The 18,224-nt window shown below is 49.2% G+C and overlaps 1 protein-coding gene across 1 annotated transcript; it reads right to left on the bottom strand.

The window, feature by feature from the left end:
* Positions 1 to 6,081: 6,081 nt before the first annotated feature.
* SAP30L (SAP30 like) lies at positions 6,082 to 17,729 on the bottom strand. Its single transcript, XM_038149800.1, has 4 exons — positions 17,263 to 17,729; positions 15,372 to 15,494; positions 13,622 to 13,720; positions 6,082 to 11,684 (listed from the first exon to the last, which is right to left on the bottom strand). Exons 1-4 carry the CDS (start codon positions 17,446 to 17,448, stop codon positions 11,556 to 11,558), a joined length of 537 nt encoding a protein of 178 aa, XP_038005728.1. The 5' UTR covers positions 17,449 to 17,729; the 3' UTR covers positions 6,082 to 11,555.
* Between the last annotated feature and the right edge of the window lie 495 nt (positions 17,730 to 18,224).

Below are 18,224 nucleotides of genomic sequence, written 5' to 3'. Positions count from 1 at the left end.
GGGCGATGTTCTGCCTGCATCCGCAGGAGTTTTTCTTTTCTTACCACAGGTGGTACCTGCTGGCTGCAAACTGCTGGGGAAGGTGTCCCCAGCGCCAGCCTCCCCTGTTCCTCGGGATTTTGCAAGTGAAAGCGCTCTCCGTTTCCACGGCTGCAGAGCATTTCCCTGCCCAGCAAAAGGGTTTTCCTGTGAGGTAGTGGCTCAGCGTTTCGGGGTAAGAGAGAGGAAAAAAAATCACTAAGCATTTCCTGTAGCCTCGGGCTTCCTCGCTCCCCAAAAAGCTTTGGAAGGGCTGCGTTTGCCAGCAGCGAGCTCCGTCCCCAGCTCCGCACCGGAGCTCAGCCACTCCGGGGCCGGGACGGGGAGCCGAGCTTCCAGCTCAGCGCCTGCTCCAGCCTAGGATGGGCTCACCCCTTCCCCCCCAAAGGGAGAGGAGCCGCAGGGGATGGGAGCCCTGCACAGGGACAGCCTCCCTTCCTCCGGCAGCGAGCCCCGGTGGGAGCGGCGTGCCGGCAGAGCTGGCAGGCAGCGGCAGAGCTGCGGAGCCGCCGGCACCGGAGCTCCCTGGAAGAGCGGCTTGGCCAGCAGCTTTGAGGGTTCGGCTATGGAAGTGCCTAGCTCATCGGTCAGGGGAGATGGCCCTGCACATACCTCAGGCTCGACCCTGCCGTGAACTTGGTGCCGTTGGGAGCAGCAGGCTCGGGGCACGCAGGCGGGGGCCGCAGGTTGCCCGGGCAGAGGAACACGCACGCAGGGATCGCTTGGCCCCGGGGCAGCATCTTACGTGCCCGGTTCCTGCCGCTGGAATCCGCTGGAACCCCACGAGGGACACCGCAGGAGACCCTGCTGCCAGCCCTGCTTGGCCCCTGTCTGGCCAAGGGGGCAATGCTGCGGGCAAGGAGGCTGTCGGGCGCTTCCCTACCATCGCTCTGCACCCCTGGTTTGGCATGCAAAGGAATGGCTCCTTTTCTGACTTTTTTTCCCCCCTCCTCCTTTCCTGCCAAGCCCAGACCCCGCTTCTTGTTGTTGTAGGTATTTATGGGCCTGTTTATCTGATCTCGGGGGAGCCTATTCTTATCTCAGAAGCAGCAAGGGAAGGGTTACACTGGACAGCTCGGTAGACAGGATGGAGCCAAATAAAATACCAATCTGACAAAAAAAAAAAAAAAAAGGGGGGGGGGGGGGGGGGGGGGGGGGGGGGAAGAAACACCCAGACCCAGCCACCCGATCACCCAGGAGCACTGTCCAGGCTGCAGGCTGGATTTGCCAGCTTCCAAAACAGCTGCTGGGTTCGGGCGGACAGCACAACCCTGGGCAAAAAAATGCCCAGGGACAGAGCAGAGGAGAGGACAGTGTAATGACACCGAAAGATGGGAAGAAAAATAATTTTTAGACGTTTCAGATCGGTTGTCATGGCGGTTCAGCCGCGATGCCGCTGTCCCGCGTTTCTCGGGGCGAGCACGGAAATGTCCCAGCTTGGAATGAGAGGCACGGCCGGTCCCCAGCCCTGGCAGGGACTCACTCGAGGTCGTCCCGAAGGTCACGGCCAGGGCCAGGGCTGCTGCCTCCCGTCACAGGGCCCCTCTGGGCTGGCCCAGCCGGTGACACAGGGCTGGGGGAGGCAGGGGCAGGGCAGCCCCCACCCAGGGAGCCCCACCTCTGCTTGGCCTCTGCGAGCCCAAAGCGCAGCAGGGAGAGGACGGGACGGGAGGGGAGGGGATGGGGCTGGATGGGATGTCCCCTCCTGCCTTGGCAAACAGGGGAGCAAGGGCAGCCTCATGCCAGGGGTACCCCCAGTTCTTGCCCCCTCCCCTTCCCACCCCACGCCCCCCTAATTACCGCTCTTAAGGAAGGGCCTAGGAGTTGTGGCCATTTAAGGTAGCCCAGCCCCTCTGAGTAAGGGTAATTGGGCCATAATTTGTTTTCGGTGTCAAGATGGCGTCAAAGATAAGACAAAAATCTCCAGGTTTGGGGGCTAAAGAGACAGGAGAAATCCTGACCTGGGGCCGACCTCGGAGGAATGGCCACAAGCCCCAGTGAGTCACATGGCAGGTGAAAGATTTACTGCCAGGGGAGCTTTTTGATCCTCTCCCAACACTTGGAGCCTCTCAGGCCAGTTGCTGGCTCCTAAGTCAGGCTGTCTCCTGGGAGCCCTGCTCAGGTGGGAAGGTTTTCTGCCAACCGAGGCCCCGCCCAGCTGCAAAGTTCATGACATTCAATAGTTCTTCCTCAAATCTCCATGCCCCTGGAGTCATGTGATGCCCAGACCCATCTAAAGAGATGCTGCATTTCTAATCCTTAGCTATAGGAATGATGTCCAAGCACAGCAAGACTCTGCAGCCAAAGGTAGATGAACACTTTTTTTTTTTTTCACTTTCTTGCTTTTATTTTGTTTTCTAAACCAAATCCAAACTCTCTGGGTTTTCACCCCTGTGGCAGTTCCTGCTTGGCTCTGCTTGCACTGAGCTCTGCCCAGGGTAAATTATTCCATGCAGCTGACTTTGGTGGGAAAAGACCAAGAACCCTGCACCTCGGGCCAACTTTCCCAAGACCATCCTTTATCATCATCCATCCCACGTCCCTGCCTCTCCAAAGCCAGCCTGCATTGCTCCTTTACTCCATGAAGGCTCTTTCTCCAGTGCAGAGGATTGGGAGACCTACAGCTTTCTGCAGAATTCCCTGTTCTTGTCCTGCTCAGTGGTGGAGCAATCCCCACAGCAAACACCTTCTCTGGCAGTGCTGACACTTTGCTGTGATTTCCCAGTGATCTCCCACGACATCCCAGCACAGCCTCAGGGGAGGGTGGGCGGTGTGGGGTGGCACAGCAGCCCACTTGTGTCACATGCAGCAGCTGGATTTAAGGCCCGGGATGGAAGGACTGGCAGGGGATCAGTGCTGTACAGCTCAGGGCAGGGGGTGGAACCATCCAGGCACTTTGCTCAGCAGCACTTGGTGCCACAGCCCTGCGATGCTGGGTGAGCTCTGTCTCTCCTGGTTACTCCAAAGCTGAAGTGCAATAACAAACCTGGAGGTGCCGCAGCTCCAGGAGCCCTGGAGCTGATCAGAGGGGCCAAGGAGCCAGATGGAGCTGCTGGAACATGAGTGGGAAGCACAGGCTGGGAGGAGGCTGTGCACTGGTGAGAGGGGAGTGAGAGGCTCTTACCCAAGAGCAGAGGGATTGCAGAGCCATGGCACACACTTGGAGCCTCGCTGAGCCCCTGTGATAGATTCCCAAGGCAGGGAAGGCCCTTCCTGCTGTTTCCTTTCCCCCTGCTTCTTCTTTTGTGTGAGGAATTCAGGTCCTGACCACCCTGAAAGACTTTACAGTAACCAGAGAAGGGAATTTATGGCATCACCAGCAGCTGAAAGCTGAGGGATTGAGAGGAAAAGCATTTTTTTTCCCCCTCAAACTGCAGCTACCTTGACAAAATTGTCATGGCCTGTGACTGACCTGCAGGAGCAGCTGAGGGGAAAGCAGGAGCCAGAGCAGGCTGGTTTAACTGCCATGGCCAGGAGCTCCTTCCCCAGCTGAGACGTGGGAAGGAGTTACGAGTTTGAGTTGGGAACCCTGAAACTTCCTCCTCTGCTCACCTGGGCTTCCTCCCAGGCCGTGGCTGCTGGGCAGGGTGCAGGAGCTGCTGAGAACCCAGACAGCAAAGCGAGGTGCAAAGGAGCTGGATACAACAGGCTTTGCCCACACAGCTTCAAGGCCAGGAGGAGGCACAGGGCTTGGGGGGTGCCCGTCACTGTGCTCTCTGGCAGTCCATGGCAGGGGTAGGAGAAGCAGCAGAGCCACCTCAGCTACCTGACAGTCCCCTCTTCCCCACAGCACCGAGGTGTTCCTGCGGAAGGTGCTGGGGTGCTTCCTGCAACAGGTAAAGGGACGAGATCTTGGAGAAAGTGCAAAAGACAATTAAGTAAAAGCACACTGGGGGGCTTTCAGGTACTTAGGGAAGAAGTGCAGGGTTTTCAGGTACTTATCCAGCAGTGCCTGCAAGAATAAGAGATGTAAAATGGACTCCAGCTCCTGGCAAAGTGAGACTGAGTGCTGGTGGAGCTGTGTAGTTATTCCTTATTGGATAGAGGAGAAATTTTTTTAAAAAGCAGAAAAAAAAAAGGCAAGCAAGCCCTGAGTGTCTTCCCCCACACTCCTCCTGCACAGCCACATCTCTAAGACACAAAACCATTAAATCCACATTCACATTTTTCCCTGGTCCTCTGTGCTGCCCTTTCTGCTGGGGAGCAGGGAAGCAATGCCTGGTTTCCATCAAGGCTGCAAGGAGGGACGGCTCACGCAGAGGATCGGACGTGTTCAATTTCAATGTCCAACCAGGAAAAAAACCCTCAAAACCCAAACAAACCGTTTTTATGATCTCCACATCCCAGCACAGCAAAATCCCGCTTCCGGTCTCTGACAGGCACAGCCAGCTCCTGCCAAGGAAGCATCTTCGGGACGGGGACACGGCCCCGGTGCCCCGGGGCTCAGAGAGGCAGAGATCCCCCCCTCCGCCTTCCTGAGCTAACACTGCCCTCGCACGGCAGCCGGGAGTGCAGAGAGGGATGTGCACTTCTCGGCCATCAGATCAATCTGCTGGTTCCTTTGTCAGCGTGAATATCTTAAAAAGACTGAGCAGATTCCGCCTTGGTTTCGAGCTTGAAATCTTCTGTGGGTTTCTTGGCAGGGAGCAAACATGAGATTAAGTAGTATTCTTCATTACTCTACACAAGTAACAGATTAACTGGCAGTTTATTTCTGTCACAAGTTTGCATTTTACTCTCTTGTACTAAAGTCAGCACCTGCACAACAGGTTGCTGCTTACAGCTGTCCTCCTTTAGCCCTGCTGCCTCTCCTTCTCACTGTGCTGGGAGAAGAGCCCCCAGTCATCAATTTGGGAATGCAAATGACACAGTTTCCCCCTTCCACTGGGGTATGCTGTCCTTATCCTCCCCTGAAGACTCTCTCCTGACACTTCCTAAAAACCCTTGACAGCACACAGGCTGTGTGACGTGATCCACCCCTGGTGCCCACCTGGGTCACCTCTGGTCTTGCCTTCCTCAACTGAGAGCTCCCCGAGGCAGGGACAACCTCCTGTAGCACAGCAGCATGTTCCAAAATGATCCTGGTTCATTAAGGCCTCCAGGCACATCTACAAAAGCAGGCACTGGGGACACCAGCATCTGTTTTGGGTGTAAAGCTTTCGACATCTGATCATCCTCCTCTGGGAGAACCCAAGTGTGTGAAAAGCTACGCTACAACCTCTTTTCTGGCTAAAAATCAAGGCTAAAAGCACAACACAAACAGTGCCAGCAGAGCCTTTAAAAATACCATGACAGAGTTCAGACAAACAAATACTCAAATCCCAGTTTCTTTCACTTGCTTCCTCAGTGCAGCAAAAAAGTGAGGCACCTTTGCTTGTAAGGCTGATGGTCAGGAGGAGTATCAGAAAAAAAAAATGAAACAAAGCATTTCATGGCAAAGGATCTTGAATGCTGGGATGGTCCCTGTCATTACTGCTCTGGAGCAGTGCCCACCTTGTCAGCTGGGCATGCAAGTTTGACTCTGGACAACAGGAGCTATAAATCACGCATGAAACGAAGCCAAGGATGTGCCTGAGAAAGGAGCAGAAGCACAGGGCTGAACTAGACATAAAGAAGATTCAATAGGAAACATGAATCAAATGAGAAGCTGCACTTGACAGACTCTTCATGATACATGAGGGGAGGAATTCCCATCACAGAAACATTCCCCAAAATTCAAGGGCATGTGGCTCTTCAACAGCTTCCATCTTTCTTGCAAGTTGTATTTTTGTTGCATTCAAAAGACTCCATGAATTGCACCTGTGCAACCCACCTGGGCTTGTCAGAAAATATCCCACCACCTGAGATTTCTACTGCAGGCTTGGCATTCCCACTGAGCAGTGCCACTCTCTGCTCCGTGTCTGCAGTGTTTTCAGCCCTGGGGAAGTGGGAAAAGGCAGTGAATCTGAGAAGCCTGGCACAAAACATCCACACAAAGCAGGACTCCCTTGGCTCTGGAACCATCAGTACTGAGGGGAAGAAAGGCAAACAAGGGAATGTGGGCCTGGTTGCTAGATAGATCATTTATTAAAGTGAAATTCAGAATTTTATCTTTGTCAGACAGTACAGAGTTAAAGTCTCATACACAGTGGAAGCAGGACATTTCCTACACCTCAGAGAAATGAGTTCTACAGTTTTTGCTATAAGTTACTAAGTTGCTTTAACAATACACAGCTATATTACACAGTTAAAAATACAAGGTGTCCAAAACATTTGGCATAAGATCAGCACAACACATGGAGGCCAGAAACAGAAGAGGGAACACAGTTTTCTCTCCCAGTAAGCCTGCCAAAAGACCCCAAACCATTCTGCAAGTTACCTGCTACCCACCTCCCCTGCAGTAGGCGTGGAGCAGAGGCGTGGGTAGGACAGGAGTAAACCCAGCCCTAGGCTCAGGTGAGCCAGAGGCTCCTGGAGCCTGCTGATGTTCAGGATGGCCTGCAGAGCTGCTTGCAAGGGAAGTTCAGGTTTAAAGCAGGAGCCTCCCCTCTCCCCACACTTTGTTCAAGCATTTAGTTCATCCCAAACAGCTGTGTTCACAAGCAAGTCAAAAACAGGAGACCAGGGATAGCTGTGAAAAGTGCAAGGAGTATCTTACATCCTAACAGTTCATTTGCACTTGGAAAGTGGATAATGAGAACTCCCTAACTTGATAAGCTAGAGATGGTCAAAGGGCATCAGCGACACAAGGAGTGAGGCATCAATAACATTCCTTCACCTTTGGGACTCTTCTGTCCTTGCTCTGGGCAGCACAAGGACTCCTTTTGGAAGGGAGGCCACCTTGTACTGCCCACTTTTCTAAACTGTAGAGACAAAGTGACTCTAGCGCTCCAGGCAGCCCAGAGATCTGCGAACTTCAACAAAGAGCCCCTCAGCAGACCCCTCCTCTCCCCTCCAACTGCACTTCCTGCTGAAGATCTCCCATTGGTATTTACATTTGGCTCAACCAAAAGATGTAAGTGCACAGCTCACCCTCCTCCCCCTCTCATAAAACATCCATCACAAGAGCTGTCAGAGAATAAATCTCCCTCCACGCCGCTGCTGCTGTGGAAGTGTGCTTTGTTCCATCTCCCTGTGGGCCATGTCCTGCTTCATCCTCCCTGTGCCATCATGACCCACATGAAAACTCCCATTTACTGCAGATTATTTCAGCTCTTGTGTTCAAAGCCTCTCTGAACCCAGCTTGCACTTTAGACTCACTTGAAATGCTAGGCTTGACATGTTCTGGTCAATTCTTGCACCCTGGGGTATCTAGTGGTTTACAGCCACATTTCTAAGGAAAACTGGGACACCAGAATACTGGAGAGAAGTGGTACAAAGCTCTGCTTTTCTCAGGCTGAGCATCTAAAGTGCCTGGCAAAAGAAAAGTTACTTTTTACTGCAACTGTTTACTTCAGGTTTATACAATAATCTTTCAGATTATGAAATTCTGAAAACTGCATTCTAACAGAGCCTCCTTGGACGTGTTTGCACTTTTCAGCCATCAGGCTGCTACTGACTCGAGTCTTTGCATGCTTCCAACTCCCCTGAGTTGAGCTCAAGCCAATAACTACCAGCAATGATTTCTTCTTCTTCCCTTGAAGTGAGCAGAGGGTCAGCATACAGGATGAAATTAACCCCAGAAGAGATGTTTCTGCATTATTTGGATTGCATACTAATGGCTTTGGATCTATTCAGAACTCTAATTAAGTTAATGGAACTCTGCAATGAGAATTGAGCTAGGCTATGGAATTGCATTAGGCTATATAATGGCTGGAGACCTTCAGAGACAATTCCTCTGCCCCAGGGTGAATGTCACCTATGCAGGCTTGTAAGAAATAAGCTTCCACTATTACAAACAGAAGATGACATCTGGTCATCCTCCATGCCCCCAAGGCTTGTGCTCCATGGTTCAAAGCTAGACAGAATTTAAGGCCCATCTGTGAAAAGCAAAATGCAAAAAAAAAAAATATCTCATCATACCAGCCAAAGCGATTTGGGTCTTACACCTTTCCAACAAGTCCCATCTAAAAGTGCTGAGAAAATGTCCCACCTCATGGCTTCACAAGTGTGAGGTTCAAACACATTTAATTTGACATTTCAAATAAAAAGTTGGAAAGATTTTTTTTTTTTCTTTTTACTTGGCATGCAGCATAAGGGATCGAACACACAGCACGGTATCGTACACAGCGACAATTGCATTGTTGCGTTTTCTGGTTATTAGACACGAAATGCTTTTCAAGAATCACAGGCACCCTGAACATGGATATTGCTACTGAATTGACATGTGGTTTCAGCTCATAGCACGGGAGCCAGCAAGTGGCTGGCCCTTCCAACAAGACCATCAGCTTTCTGTTGCTCAAGGTGTTTTGTTCTAGCTAAGTTGAGAACAAGGTAATAAGGCATTTGCAAGGGGTTTATAAGGCCATGGGGTCTGACAGCCAAAGATTCTTCTGTTTCTTTGGTGTCTTGCCTCCAAGCTTTCCACCTTATAAACAACTGCTAATGGCTGGTAAACATCTCTTCATCATCACACTTCACTAAGAATTTTTTTTTCAAAAAAGTAGAATTGCTTTAGAAGTGAAACCAACAAGGATCACGTTGAACATCAATTGACTATTTCAGGAAAAAAAGAAAAGTTTCCTGGATACCACCTCGGCACAAAAGCATTCCAGTGAATACACCTGAACAGATGGAACCTGCCACCATATTTCCTTGAAAAGAATCATTTTGCTGCTGGCTACGAAAACACCCCAACAGATTTATTTACTCTTAAAAATAAAACAAAATAAAATACAACCACAAAAAAAAAAAAAAAAAAAAAAAAAAAAGTAAATCCCAAACAAACTACATTTTTACAGTTTTGGTCTAGAATCACAGAATCACAGAATCAATTAGGTTGGAAAAGACCTCTGAGATCATCGAGTCCAACCTATGACCAAACACCACCGTGTCCATCAGACCATGGCACCAAGTGCCAGTCTTTCCTTAAACACCTCCAGGGATAGTGACTCCACCACCTCCCTGGGCAGCCCATTCCCATATTTAATCACCCTTGCTGTAAAGAAATTCCTCCAAATGTCCAACCTCAACTTTCCTGGTGCAGCTTGAGGCAATTTCCCCTTGTCCTATCCCTGGTTGCCTGGGAGAAGAGGCCAACCCCACCCGGCTCCACCCTCCTGTCAGGGAGTTGCAGAGAATGAGAAGGTGTCCCCTGAACCTCCTCTTCTCCAGGCAGAGAAGCCCAGCTCCCTCAGCTAGTCCTCACAGGACCTGTGCTCCAGATCCTTCACCAGCTTTGTTTCCCTTCTCTGGACCTGCTCCAGCACCTCAATGTCCTTCCTGAATTGAGGGGACCAGAACTGAACACAGCACTCGAGGTGTGGCCTCACCAGTGCCCAGTGGAGGGAAGAATTACGATGAGGCACAAGCCTCTCAACTCAGAAACTCATTTTCCCTTGGCAGCATCCTCTGATTACGTGAGCACTTTGAAGGTTAACATGCAGTCAGAGAATGTACCCTTCCAACCATCTGTCCTGAATGAGAGAAGCCAGATCATGGTGACTGATGTGGGAAATACTCCACCCTTTCAATAAGGAAAGGACCAGCACAAATAGGAAATTTTTAAACATTCATGAAATACTGACACAAGACATTCTCTCCTCATTCCCTGAACCTCTCTCTTGTATGATGCTCTAAAAATCCATACAGAATTGAACAAGGAAATGCTGAAATAATCACACTCCCCAGATGTCACAAATGGGACATGTACCATAACAGAGTATTTCTGCCTATGACACAGGACTTAAGACATGTTGAAGTTTGTTGAACATGTTTTTGGAGTATTAGCAAACAATTCAGAGTGATGTGAACAACTTGCTTTAAACTGTGACTTCAATTTTAAAGAGACCCTGGGAGAGCTTTAACAAGAGCTTCACTAAGTGAACCCTTCATGCCTTACAAAACACAATGCAGTACTAAGCTGGGACCATGACAGTGTGTTTAGCTCTTAAACAAAGCTTCATCCAGTTTTGAAAGAATAAAACCTGCCATTTACAAAATGCTAGCTGAAGTTTTCTACTGTTCATTTCGTTGCTTAAGGCTTGTTAAGAATATCCTCTCTATGTGGAGTCTTGTACCAGAATGGAGACACTGGTCAGGACAGCAAAGAAACAGAGCAGTGCTTTAAATCATGAGATCCCCTGAAGAGAATTTGAGGTCACTGGAGAACAGTCAGTCACGACCAACACTTTTAAAAGCTCCTTTTGCCAAAATAATCACTGTATTATCTGTAAGGACACCTCGGCTTTAAATAAAATCAGGGTGATCTCCTCCTACAGTGCCCTGTCAGGGAGCACCAGTGTGCCACCCTCACTCACACAGCTCTCATGAAAGCACATGTAATGGTCATGAAAGGCAAATGCTTTGATGCTTCTTGCCCATTGCAAAGGGAAATGAAATGTATCATGAAATGCTCCAGTCAGACCACTGCCCTGGTTATGGTGCCTCACCCATAAATCTGCTTCATACTAAAACACAGCCCCTGAATGCACACAGCAGTTCTGTGACACCTGCTAAAGCTTCAGTATAAAATCCACATCACTTGTGACCGATACTGACCTGACACAGAAATTAAGAGACTGATGTCTCAAGCCATTGTTTCACCTACCATCACTGAAATATGCATAAATCAATTAAAGAAGCACTTCTACCAACATGATCAGACAACATGATCAGCAAATAGGTTGTGTTTGCCTTAATACCACATTCAGAGAAATGCAGAAATTTTTAAATGCTTACAGAAAATTTAATTAGTGAGTTCTTAAAAGAAATTAGAAAAGAGACTGCAGAGAGTTGGTTGGCATCTGTGTCGGATGGGGTCAGAAGGAAAAAAATTTGCAAAAAAACCCCCATCAATTTCAGACTGGTCAAGTAGCGTTCACTGGAGTAGATCTGGTGAGCTGGAGCATTTGTAGAAGTTTGGGACTTGAAGCACTGACTCAAGGCAAGACAGAGCATGTGCAGGTGAGCAGCAAGCTTCAGACAAACTTCTGACCCATGCACCTTGATAATGAATTTTATCTCTGCTGCTCTTCCAGTCCTGTACCAAGACAAACTGCATGGTGGTTTGTGATGCAGCCTGAATTCAGTGAAAAAAATTCCATCTGGCATTGGAATTGCACTGAGATGTAGATTTCCAGAAATGGTTTAAAACACCAAGTTGACAAACTCCACAGTTCTACAGATTTATTTGGTTTCCCCATTATCCTCATTTCTTTATTCCAATATGACTTTGAAATGAGGGGAAGAAGTCTTCGGAAACATGCTGGGCACATGTTTTCAAATACTCCTCATAAGAATGTCTATATTTTTTTCTGTCATCCAGACACTGCATTTAAAAAAAAATTTACAATATACTTTAACAGTTTTTATAAACCTAAAATGCACAATACCACATGTTCCTTCAAGGTCTCTCTTATTCCAAGCCTTGTTAATCTTCAGTCGAGCTGTTTGCTGCTTTCTGATTTCTGGTCCAGCCTGCTCTTGTTGTTCTTCACCATGTAGATGAAATATGCAAGTGTCTCCTTCTCATTCACTGGAATATTCCTGAAATGACGACTGACAGTCTAGAAGAACAACAGGTAAAGAGACAGAAACGCTGAAATTAAAAACTAGAACTAATCAGAACAGGGTTTCTCTTTGCTTTCCAAAACCAATTTTATGGCCACTGAGCGCATTATCCTTTGAGTGAAACGTGCACCAATTCCAACTGTCAGTCCTCATTTACCTCCCTCTCTCTTTACAGCTGGAATGTGTGTATGAACATAGCTTAGCCTTGCTATGTCAGCAGGATTTGCAGCCAACCTACAAGAGGAATTTGGAAGCCAGAATGTCCTCCTGCCAAAGCAGCACAGCTTCTCCTCAGCGACATTTTGTGCTGAGATTATTTGGCGAGCGAGTTTTCGCAGCACCTCCATGTTTTGAAGGAGAGTGTCAGAAACACTGCAGCACCTTGCTGTGTGAACCAGGTGTAGTAAAGTTTTGGCCAAAAAGATTTCCTCTGCACTCTTAAGTTTTCACTGAAAGGAACATCAGGGAATTTGCAATGGGAGGGTTAGGGTTTGGTTAGGGCTGCCCCTCTCTGACAGTAGCATTAAGCCCTGAAACATTAGCTGCTTTTTCCTCAAAAGGTGAATGTAGAAAACGTGTTGGAGCCTGGACAAGATCTGCTCCTCACATAGAAGAAACTCTTTCTTTGGTACCCAACACAGCTCTAGAACAGGATTCTGATACAGGTTGAGCAATAAGTCACTCCAAGGAGATTTATGGAAGCTCTACAGTGGGAGAGCATGAGGAGTGAAAGAGCCTCAGGCAGCAGTGATTCAAGCATGGGAGCTGGATGAGGATCCAGCATCGAGTCAAAGCTGCTGAGGCTTCACAGGAAATCTGGGAACTGTGTGACAGCTTTAAGTCAGGCTCCCTTTATTTTCCGCCTGCACAGTAATTGATCTTTTCTTTCCTCTTGGGTACAGTCATGGTAAATTCCTCAAGCAGGCAGTCCTTCATGGCAGGAGGCAGCTGACAGACATGAATTGGTTAGTTAAAATATGACAAATCAGGACTGCTAATGAGGAGCAACCCCATCCTACTTTGTTCAACTTACTCCTACATGCCCTACACTGCACACTCTCTATATTCTATATATTCACTCCCTGGCTGACTTTGAAAGAAAGGAAGACAGTGTCTTGCTGACTTTTTTGGTCTGTCAGGTTTTTGCTCTTTAAATCAAAAGTAAAAGCAAACCAGACAATTTTAGGCAGACAGTTGTGAAAGCCACAGCTTACAAAATCAACCTCAGTACTCATCAGTAACCACTGCAGTTTTTTCAAGTTTAGAGAAGATTTTTTCCACAGCATGGCTTCAGATCAAGTCAGGAAAGAGAGCAGAGCAGAAGCACAGCAAGCACAACTTGCCCAAATACCAGAGAGATATAGAGAGTTCTTTCTGAACAAACAGCCCATATGGAGAGAAAGTAGCAGAGGCCCTTAAGAAAAAAGCCTTTTATAACACAGAACTGTCAGGACAAGGGAGGGAAATGAAGAATCTGAATCCATGGACAGTGATGCTGCCGTTAATAAGCAATTCCAACGAGTTCAAGTGCCTGTGAGGAAATAAAAACTTAGGAGCACTTAGGAAGACGATTAGTGGGTTAAGTCTGAGTTTCAGCTGAGCAGCCATCCCCAGATAACACCCAGAAACTGGATCCTCTTTCTGTTCCCTAAAGGGCACCAACTGGGACTATGAAAAAGGTGGGAAAGGAAGCAGAGACAAGCAAGTTACTAAAACAGGCTTTCAACAGCCACTGACTGTGGCTTCCAAGCCCGTCCCAGGTGAAAGCAGGCAGGCAGCTTTCTGCTGGCATCATTCCCTGAAACCTTCCAGTGGGCACTTGGTCCACACCAGTGAGTGCCACAGGTGTGAATGTCCACAAAATGTGCCCTTGAACAGAGGAGATAAAAAGTTTTCTTGTAACAGACATAACACCACTGCTGTCCTCACTTACTTCTGCAAGCTGAGCCTTGTTGAGTCCAGGCCTAGTCTGCAACTTATAATGTCTCTTGTAACGTCGCAGGGTGTTCACTTGGAGCTGGAACAAGTCAACCTGAAAGTGATAAAGAGAAGAGGGCATGAGCACTACCTTTAGGTTCTGTGAGTAGTTATTTTATCTAAAAATATCTAAAAATAACTACTTCTTCCTCAACAGGACTTCTCCTTGCTTGCATTCAGAACCACACTGGCTTGTCTTACTGACAAACCTAAGTATATTTTGTATTTGTTAATGCTAAAGGACCAAAATAGCCTCAGGGAAATAGAAATTTTTGTTCTGGTTCACATGCTGTCAACAGAATTGCTGGCCAATTTCTGCTCTCAATTACACCTCAGCAACCTCCAAGCAAAGGGGAACCTTTTGTTCCCACAAGGTTTAAAAAGCTCACACATGAAATAACAATTTAGCAGGCACTGAACAAACGGCTTGTGACATAAAACAGAGTACAGAGATGAAATGAAATTCAAATACTTCAATAGGAAGTGCACAGTTTAGAAGCAAAGGGGGTGGTGGCGAGGTTACAGCAGGGAGGATGAAGATTGTGTGGGAAATGCCAAGTTTCAAAGACAAAAGGAATCTCTGCTGAAAACTGAGAGGGAAATGACATTAAAACTGACATGGTGCAGAGTTCCCAGTTCAGCTGGGTGATGTGCATCCATCAGGTTTCAGTCTCCAAATACTCTGTGTGCTCTACAGCACCAACATTTTTAGATGCCAACTGGGTCTTCAGCAATCACCCTGGCAACTACTGCAAAGCTTGAACAGGAAAGTTTTGATGGAGAAGCTCATAGAATGGAAACATGAACAGTGATAAAAAAAAAGGTCAGGTTATCTTAAAAAAAACTCCATACCAAAAACTTGCTACTCTTTCAACACCTCCACACAGGAGGTGTGTGCACCAGCTTTGCACCAAGACACAGCTTTGCTGGCAAAATGACTCTTGGTGGCTTTTTTTTTTTTTTTTTTTCTTTCAGAAATAAACAGCTTTTTGCCAATAGGGTTGGCATTTCCAGCAGAGGGCTCTGCTGACTGTGGCCACGCTCTGCTTCTCTGAACATCACCTCTGCACAACTTTTGCCATGTCAACAGTACCAGAAACATCACTGAAGCAAGTGCAGCACGCAGTGGCACAGAGAAAGGATTATTCTAGAGTTCTCTATCACAGAAAACTTCCCCCAGGCCTATCTCCTGAAAATAAAAATGTGAAATGTGCCACAAACTATTTAAAGGTAGTTTTAAATAGTGCTAAAAAATACCATATATGCAAATATCTGGAGCAGCTCCATATCCCTGGGTATCAAATACCCAATCAAAGAGAGTGACCTACTGAATTCTGCAGTGTTTTTGCAAAACGATGCATACTAAGTAACAAAGAATTATGTTGGGGCATCAGACACCACCAAAAAGAACTTATTTTTAGCCTTAAAAAAATAGTATAAAATACAATTTTAACTGTACATACATGAAGCTGTGAAGTTACCTTATCACACCTCTTTTTATAGAAAATTTTACATGGGCTAAGAACTCATAGGGGAATGAAGAAAATTAGGACACCACACGTTAGAAAAAACTCCTCCTGGAAAGTGAAAGTAACTCCACAGCAGCTTCAATAGCCTTGCAATTCAAAACATAAATATTTTCTGATAGATGAGAACATCCAAGTGAAACTTCAGCATGTTAAGAAGGGTTAAAGCAGCCCACGAACCTCCGGAACATCCGTGTCGTGCTCAGGAGAGTCGCCTCCATCATCGCTCGTCTTCCTCTTCCTTTTGTTCCGAACACTTTGAATGAAGTTCTTGTGAAAATCACAAATGTACAGATGTCGCACCTGAGAACCAGAAGTGGTGAAAAAGCAATAAAAAATGATACTGTGAAACAGCATCCAACAGCAGCCACTTCGACACCAGTGCGTCCCTCAAGACTGGTGTGACTGACTGAACATTAAGGAATTTCTTATCTTAAATCCCAGCCCTGATATCACATTCTTTATTCAGAGATAACTCACCTTACAAAGACTAAAGGCAAAGAAAACAAAGAACTCAAGCTCCAGCTGAATTGAACCTCTGGAGATAATAAATTTCTTTTTTTATGGCTGCAATCATGTGTCAGGAAAAAAAAATGGGTGCTTGTCTGGAAGAAGTACATTTATTTCAGGACTTACTAGCAGGTAACTACCAAAAAATGTATCATTCTATTCCATTCTTGTGAACTTTCTGGATTGAATTGTACAGAAGATTATTAAGGCAAGTGTTTCAAAACCTTGACAAATAAAACTTGGGCTGATCACCTCAATTAAAACAAACAGATCAAATGCAGAATAGCCTCCTTCCTATTGCTTGTTCAGCAATGGAATCTCCCTTTCAACAAATATAATCTCACTAGAGTTAGCAAAACAAAGGACTCAAAAGATCAAAATTATTTGGTATCTATAAGGCAAAATATCTTCAGATAACACAGGCACTCTACATCCAGAATCATTCCATGCAGCCTGCTTTACACTTTCCCTTTGTTCTGACTGCATTAGTCTCATTTCCCCTTTTTGTTTCTAAAGCCTGGCATCTGTCAACAAAGACTCATTTCTAAAATGCAAAAAATTACTACGCCACTAGACAAATCCGCTGAGAACTACAACTGGGAGAAATGCTCTATTTTTTAAGAATATGTTTCAAACTGAGTCACTTTTCCCGTGACACGATGCATTTTGGCTGTGCAGAAGGGACCCAACCAACTGGGGGAGCTGCCAAACAGACTGACTCAAAACTTCACCTTTTTTTTTGCTTTTGCTTTGTTTTCAGTGGTTTTGATCTTTACAGATCAGGCGAAAAAAGCGTGCAGAGCCGAATTCCGTTAACGAAGTCACTTCTGAGAAATTCCTTCTGCGATCTGCTCTGCTCTGCCTATTTCTCTGCTGGGCAAATAACCCGTTTGCATCTCGAGCTGACAGCTGTCAATGTCATCAGGCAGCAAACCGGGCTGTTCTGTGTGCGAATAGACCCTGCTGAAGAGGCAGCACATCTCACCGCCAGCTCGCTCTTAAACCTGCTTCACCACAACCCCAATTCTTACCAATTAAAGAAGTAACGTCAGTGCCGCCTGACTGAAGCAGCGACCACAGCGCTGTTTTCACCTGACAGCAGCAGTCTTTCCAACCCGAGACCGCAATGGGAACAGCACTCCTGCCTCCGAAGCACTGACAGCTCGCTCCTTGGCTTCCCCGCACGCCGCCCGCCTCCCAAGCACGGCGTTCAGCGCTTTAGCTCCATTATGCTTCGGCAGGCGGGCAGAGCCACAGGGAAAAGCCGGCTCTGCACCCGGGGAACAGCCGGGTCCACCCAGGCACGTCCTTCCCTTTCCCGAGCGCTGTAAGGCTGAGGACGGGCAAAGGCGGTCCGGAGGCACCGCGTGTGCCGCACACAGCCCCGCAGCCCCGGCCCGCGGCCCCAGCGCGAACCCCCCCGGCCGCCCGGGAGCCAAACTCGCCGGGCGGATCCGCACCTCCCCGGAGGCACCGCACTGCGGTGGCGGCTGGAGCCGGCCCGGCCGCCCCTCCGGGGGGCTCGGCGGCGCCCGGCAGCCCCGGCCGAGGCCGCACTCACACTTTTGTCGATGTCCAGCTTCAGCTTCTTCTGCGAGATGCTCTTCTGGATCCTCTTGCTGAAGGACGCGTTGCCGGCGGGGCGCACGCAGCGGTCCCCGTCGTCGATGAGGCAGCAGCTCTGGCCGTAAAAGGGGGCGGCGGGCGGCCCATCCCGGCTGTCCTCCTCGGTGCTGAACCCATTCATCGCCCACCTGCCCGCCCCTCACCCCGCGCGGGGAGCCGACAACCGGGGGACCAAGCGGGGGACGAGCCGCCGTCACTACCGCGCCCTCGGGGGGACCCCGCCGCCTCCGCGGGGGCCCCCCACTACGGCAGGGGAGGGGACCCCCCCTCCGCCGCCGCCGCTCAGCGCTGCCCGCGGGGTCGGGCCGGGCCGGGCCCCCCAAGCGCCGCCGCCCGCGGGGAGCCGGGACCGCGCAGCGCTCGCACACACAAAACCGCCTCCCCGGCCGCGGAAGTCCCGCCCCCGGCCCGCAGCCGCGGCTCCGATTGGGCCGCGAGGCTGGAGGGGCGGGGCGGCCCGCGCCGCTCCGAACGCCGATTGGCCGCAGGAGCTGTCACTCCGCCGCCGCCGCCCGGCCCCCGCAGCCGGAAGGTCGCCGTGAGGGGCGCGCGGAGGGAGCGGCGGCTCGGCCCCCCCGGAGCTGAGGGGAGCCGAGGGGAGCCGAGGGCAGCCGGCCGCTCCCCGCGCTGCCCCGCAGGTGCCGGGCTGGCACCGCCCGCAGGAGGCGGGAGGCGTTCCGGCCCCGCCGGCCTTCGGTCTGCCCCTGCTGCCGAGACGCGCACGGGACGCCCGCATGCAGCGGGACTGCGGGTTCCTGCAGCCGCCCGCAGCTGCACCGGCGCCGCTCCTGTGAGCGACCCGAACCCGTAACAGGCCTGGAGCTGCGGCTCCCGCCCGGCCCTCGTTCAAAACTAGGGTCGGCACAGCCACAAATGCCTGTTCAGCACCTAGGCTGC

Source organism: Motacilla alba, chromosome 13, assembly GCF_015832195.1.
Source record: "Motacilla alba alba isolate MOTALB_02 chromosome 13, Motacilla_alba_V1.0_pri, whole genome shotgun sequence".
Lineage (NCBI taxonomy): Eukaryota > Metazoa > Chordata > Aves > Passeriformes > Motacillidae > Motacilla > Motacilla alba.
Note: the sequence above shows the minus strand (reverse complement) of the source record. Positions and strands in the feature narration are given on the sequence as shown.

Bases quoted from the DNA above. Each gene is read 5' to 3' on its own strand.
- SAP30L (XM_038149800.1), bottom strand. From the start codon at position 17,448: ATGAATGGGTTCAGCACCGAGGAGGACAGCCGGGATGGGCCGCCCGCC. The intron at 15,495-17,262 runs GTGAGTGCGGCC...TCTGGTTCTCAG, and splicing joins AGCTGGACATCGACAAAAGT to GTGCGACATCTGTACATTTG. The intron at 11,685-13,621 runs GTAAGTGAGGAC...TTGTTCTTCTAG, and splicing joins ACAAGGCTCAGCTTGCAGAA to ACTGTCAGTCGTCATTTCAG.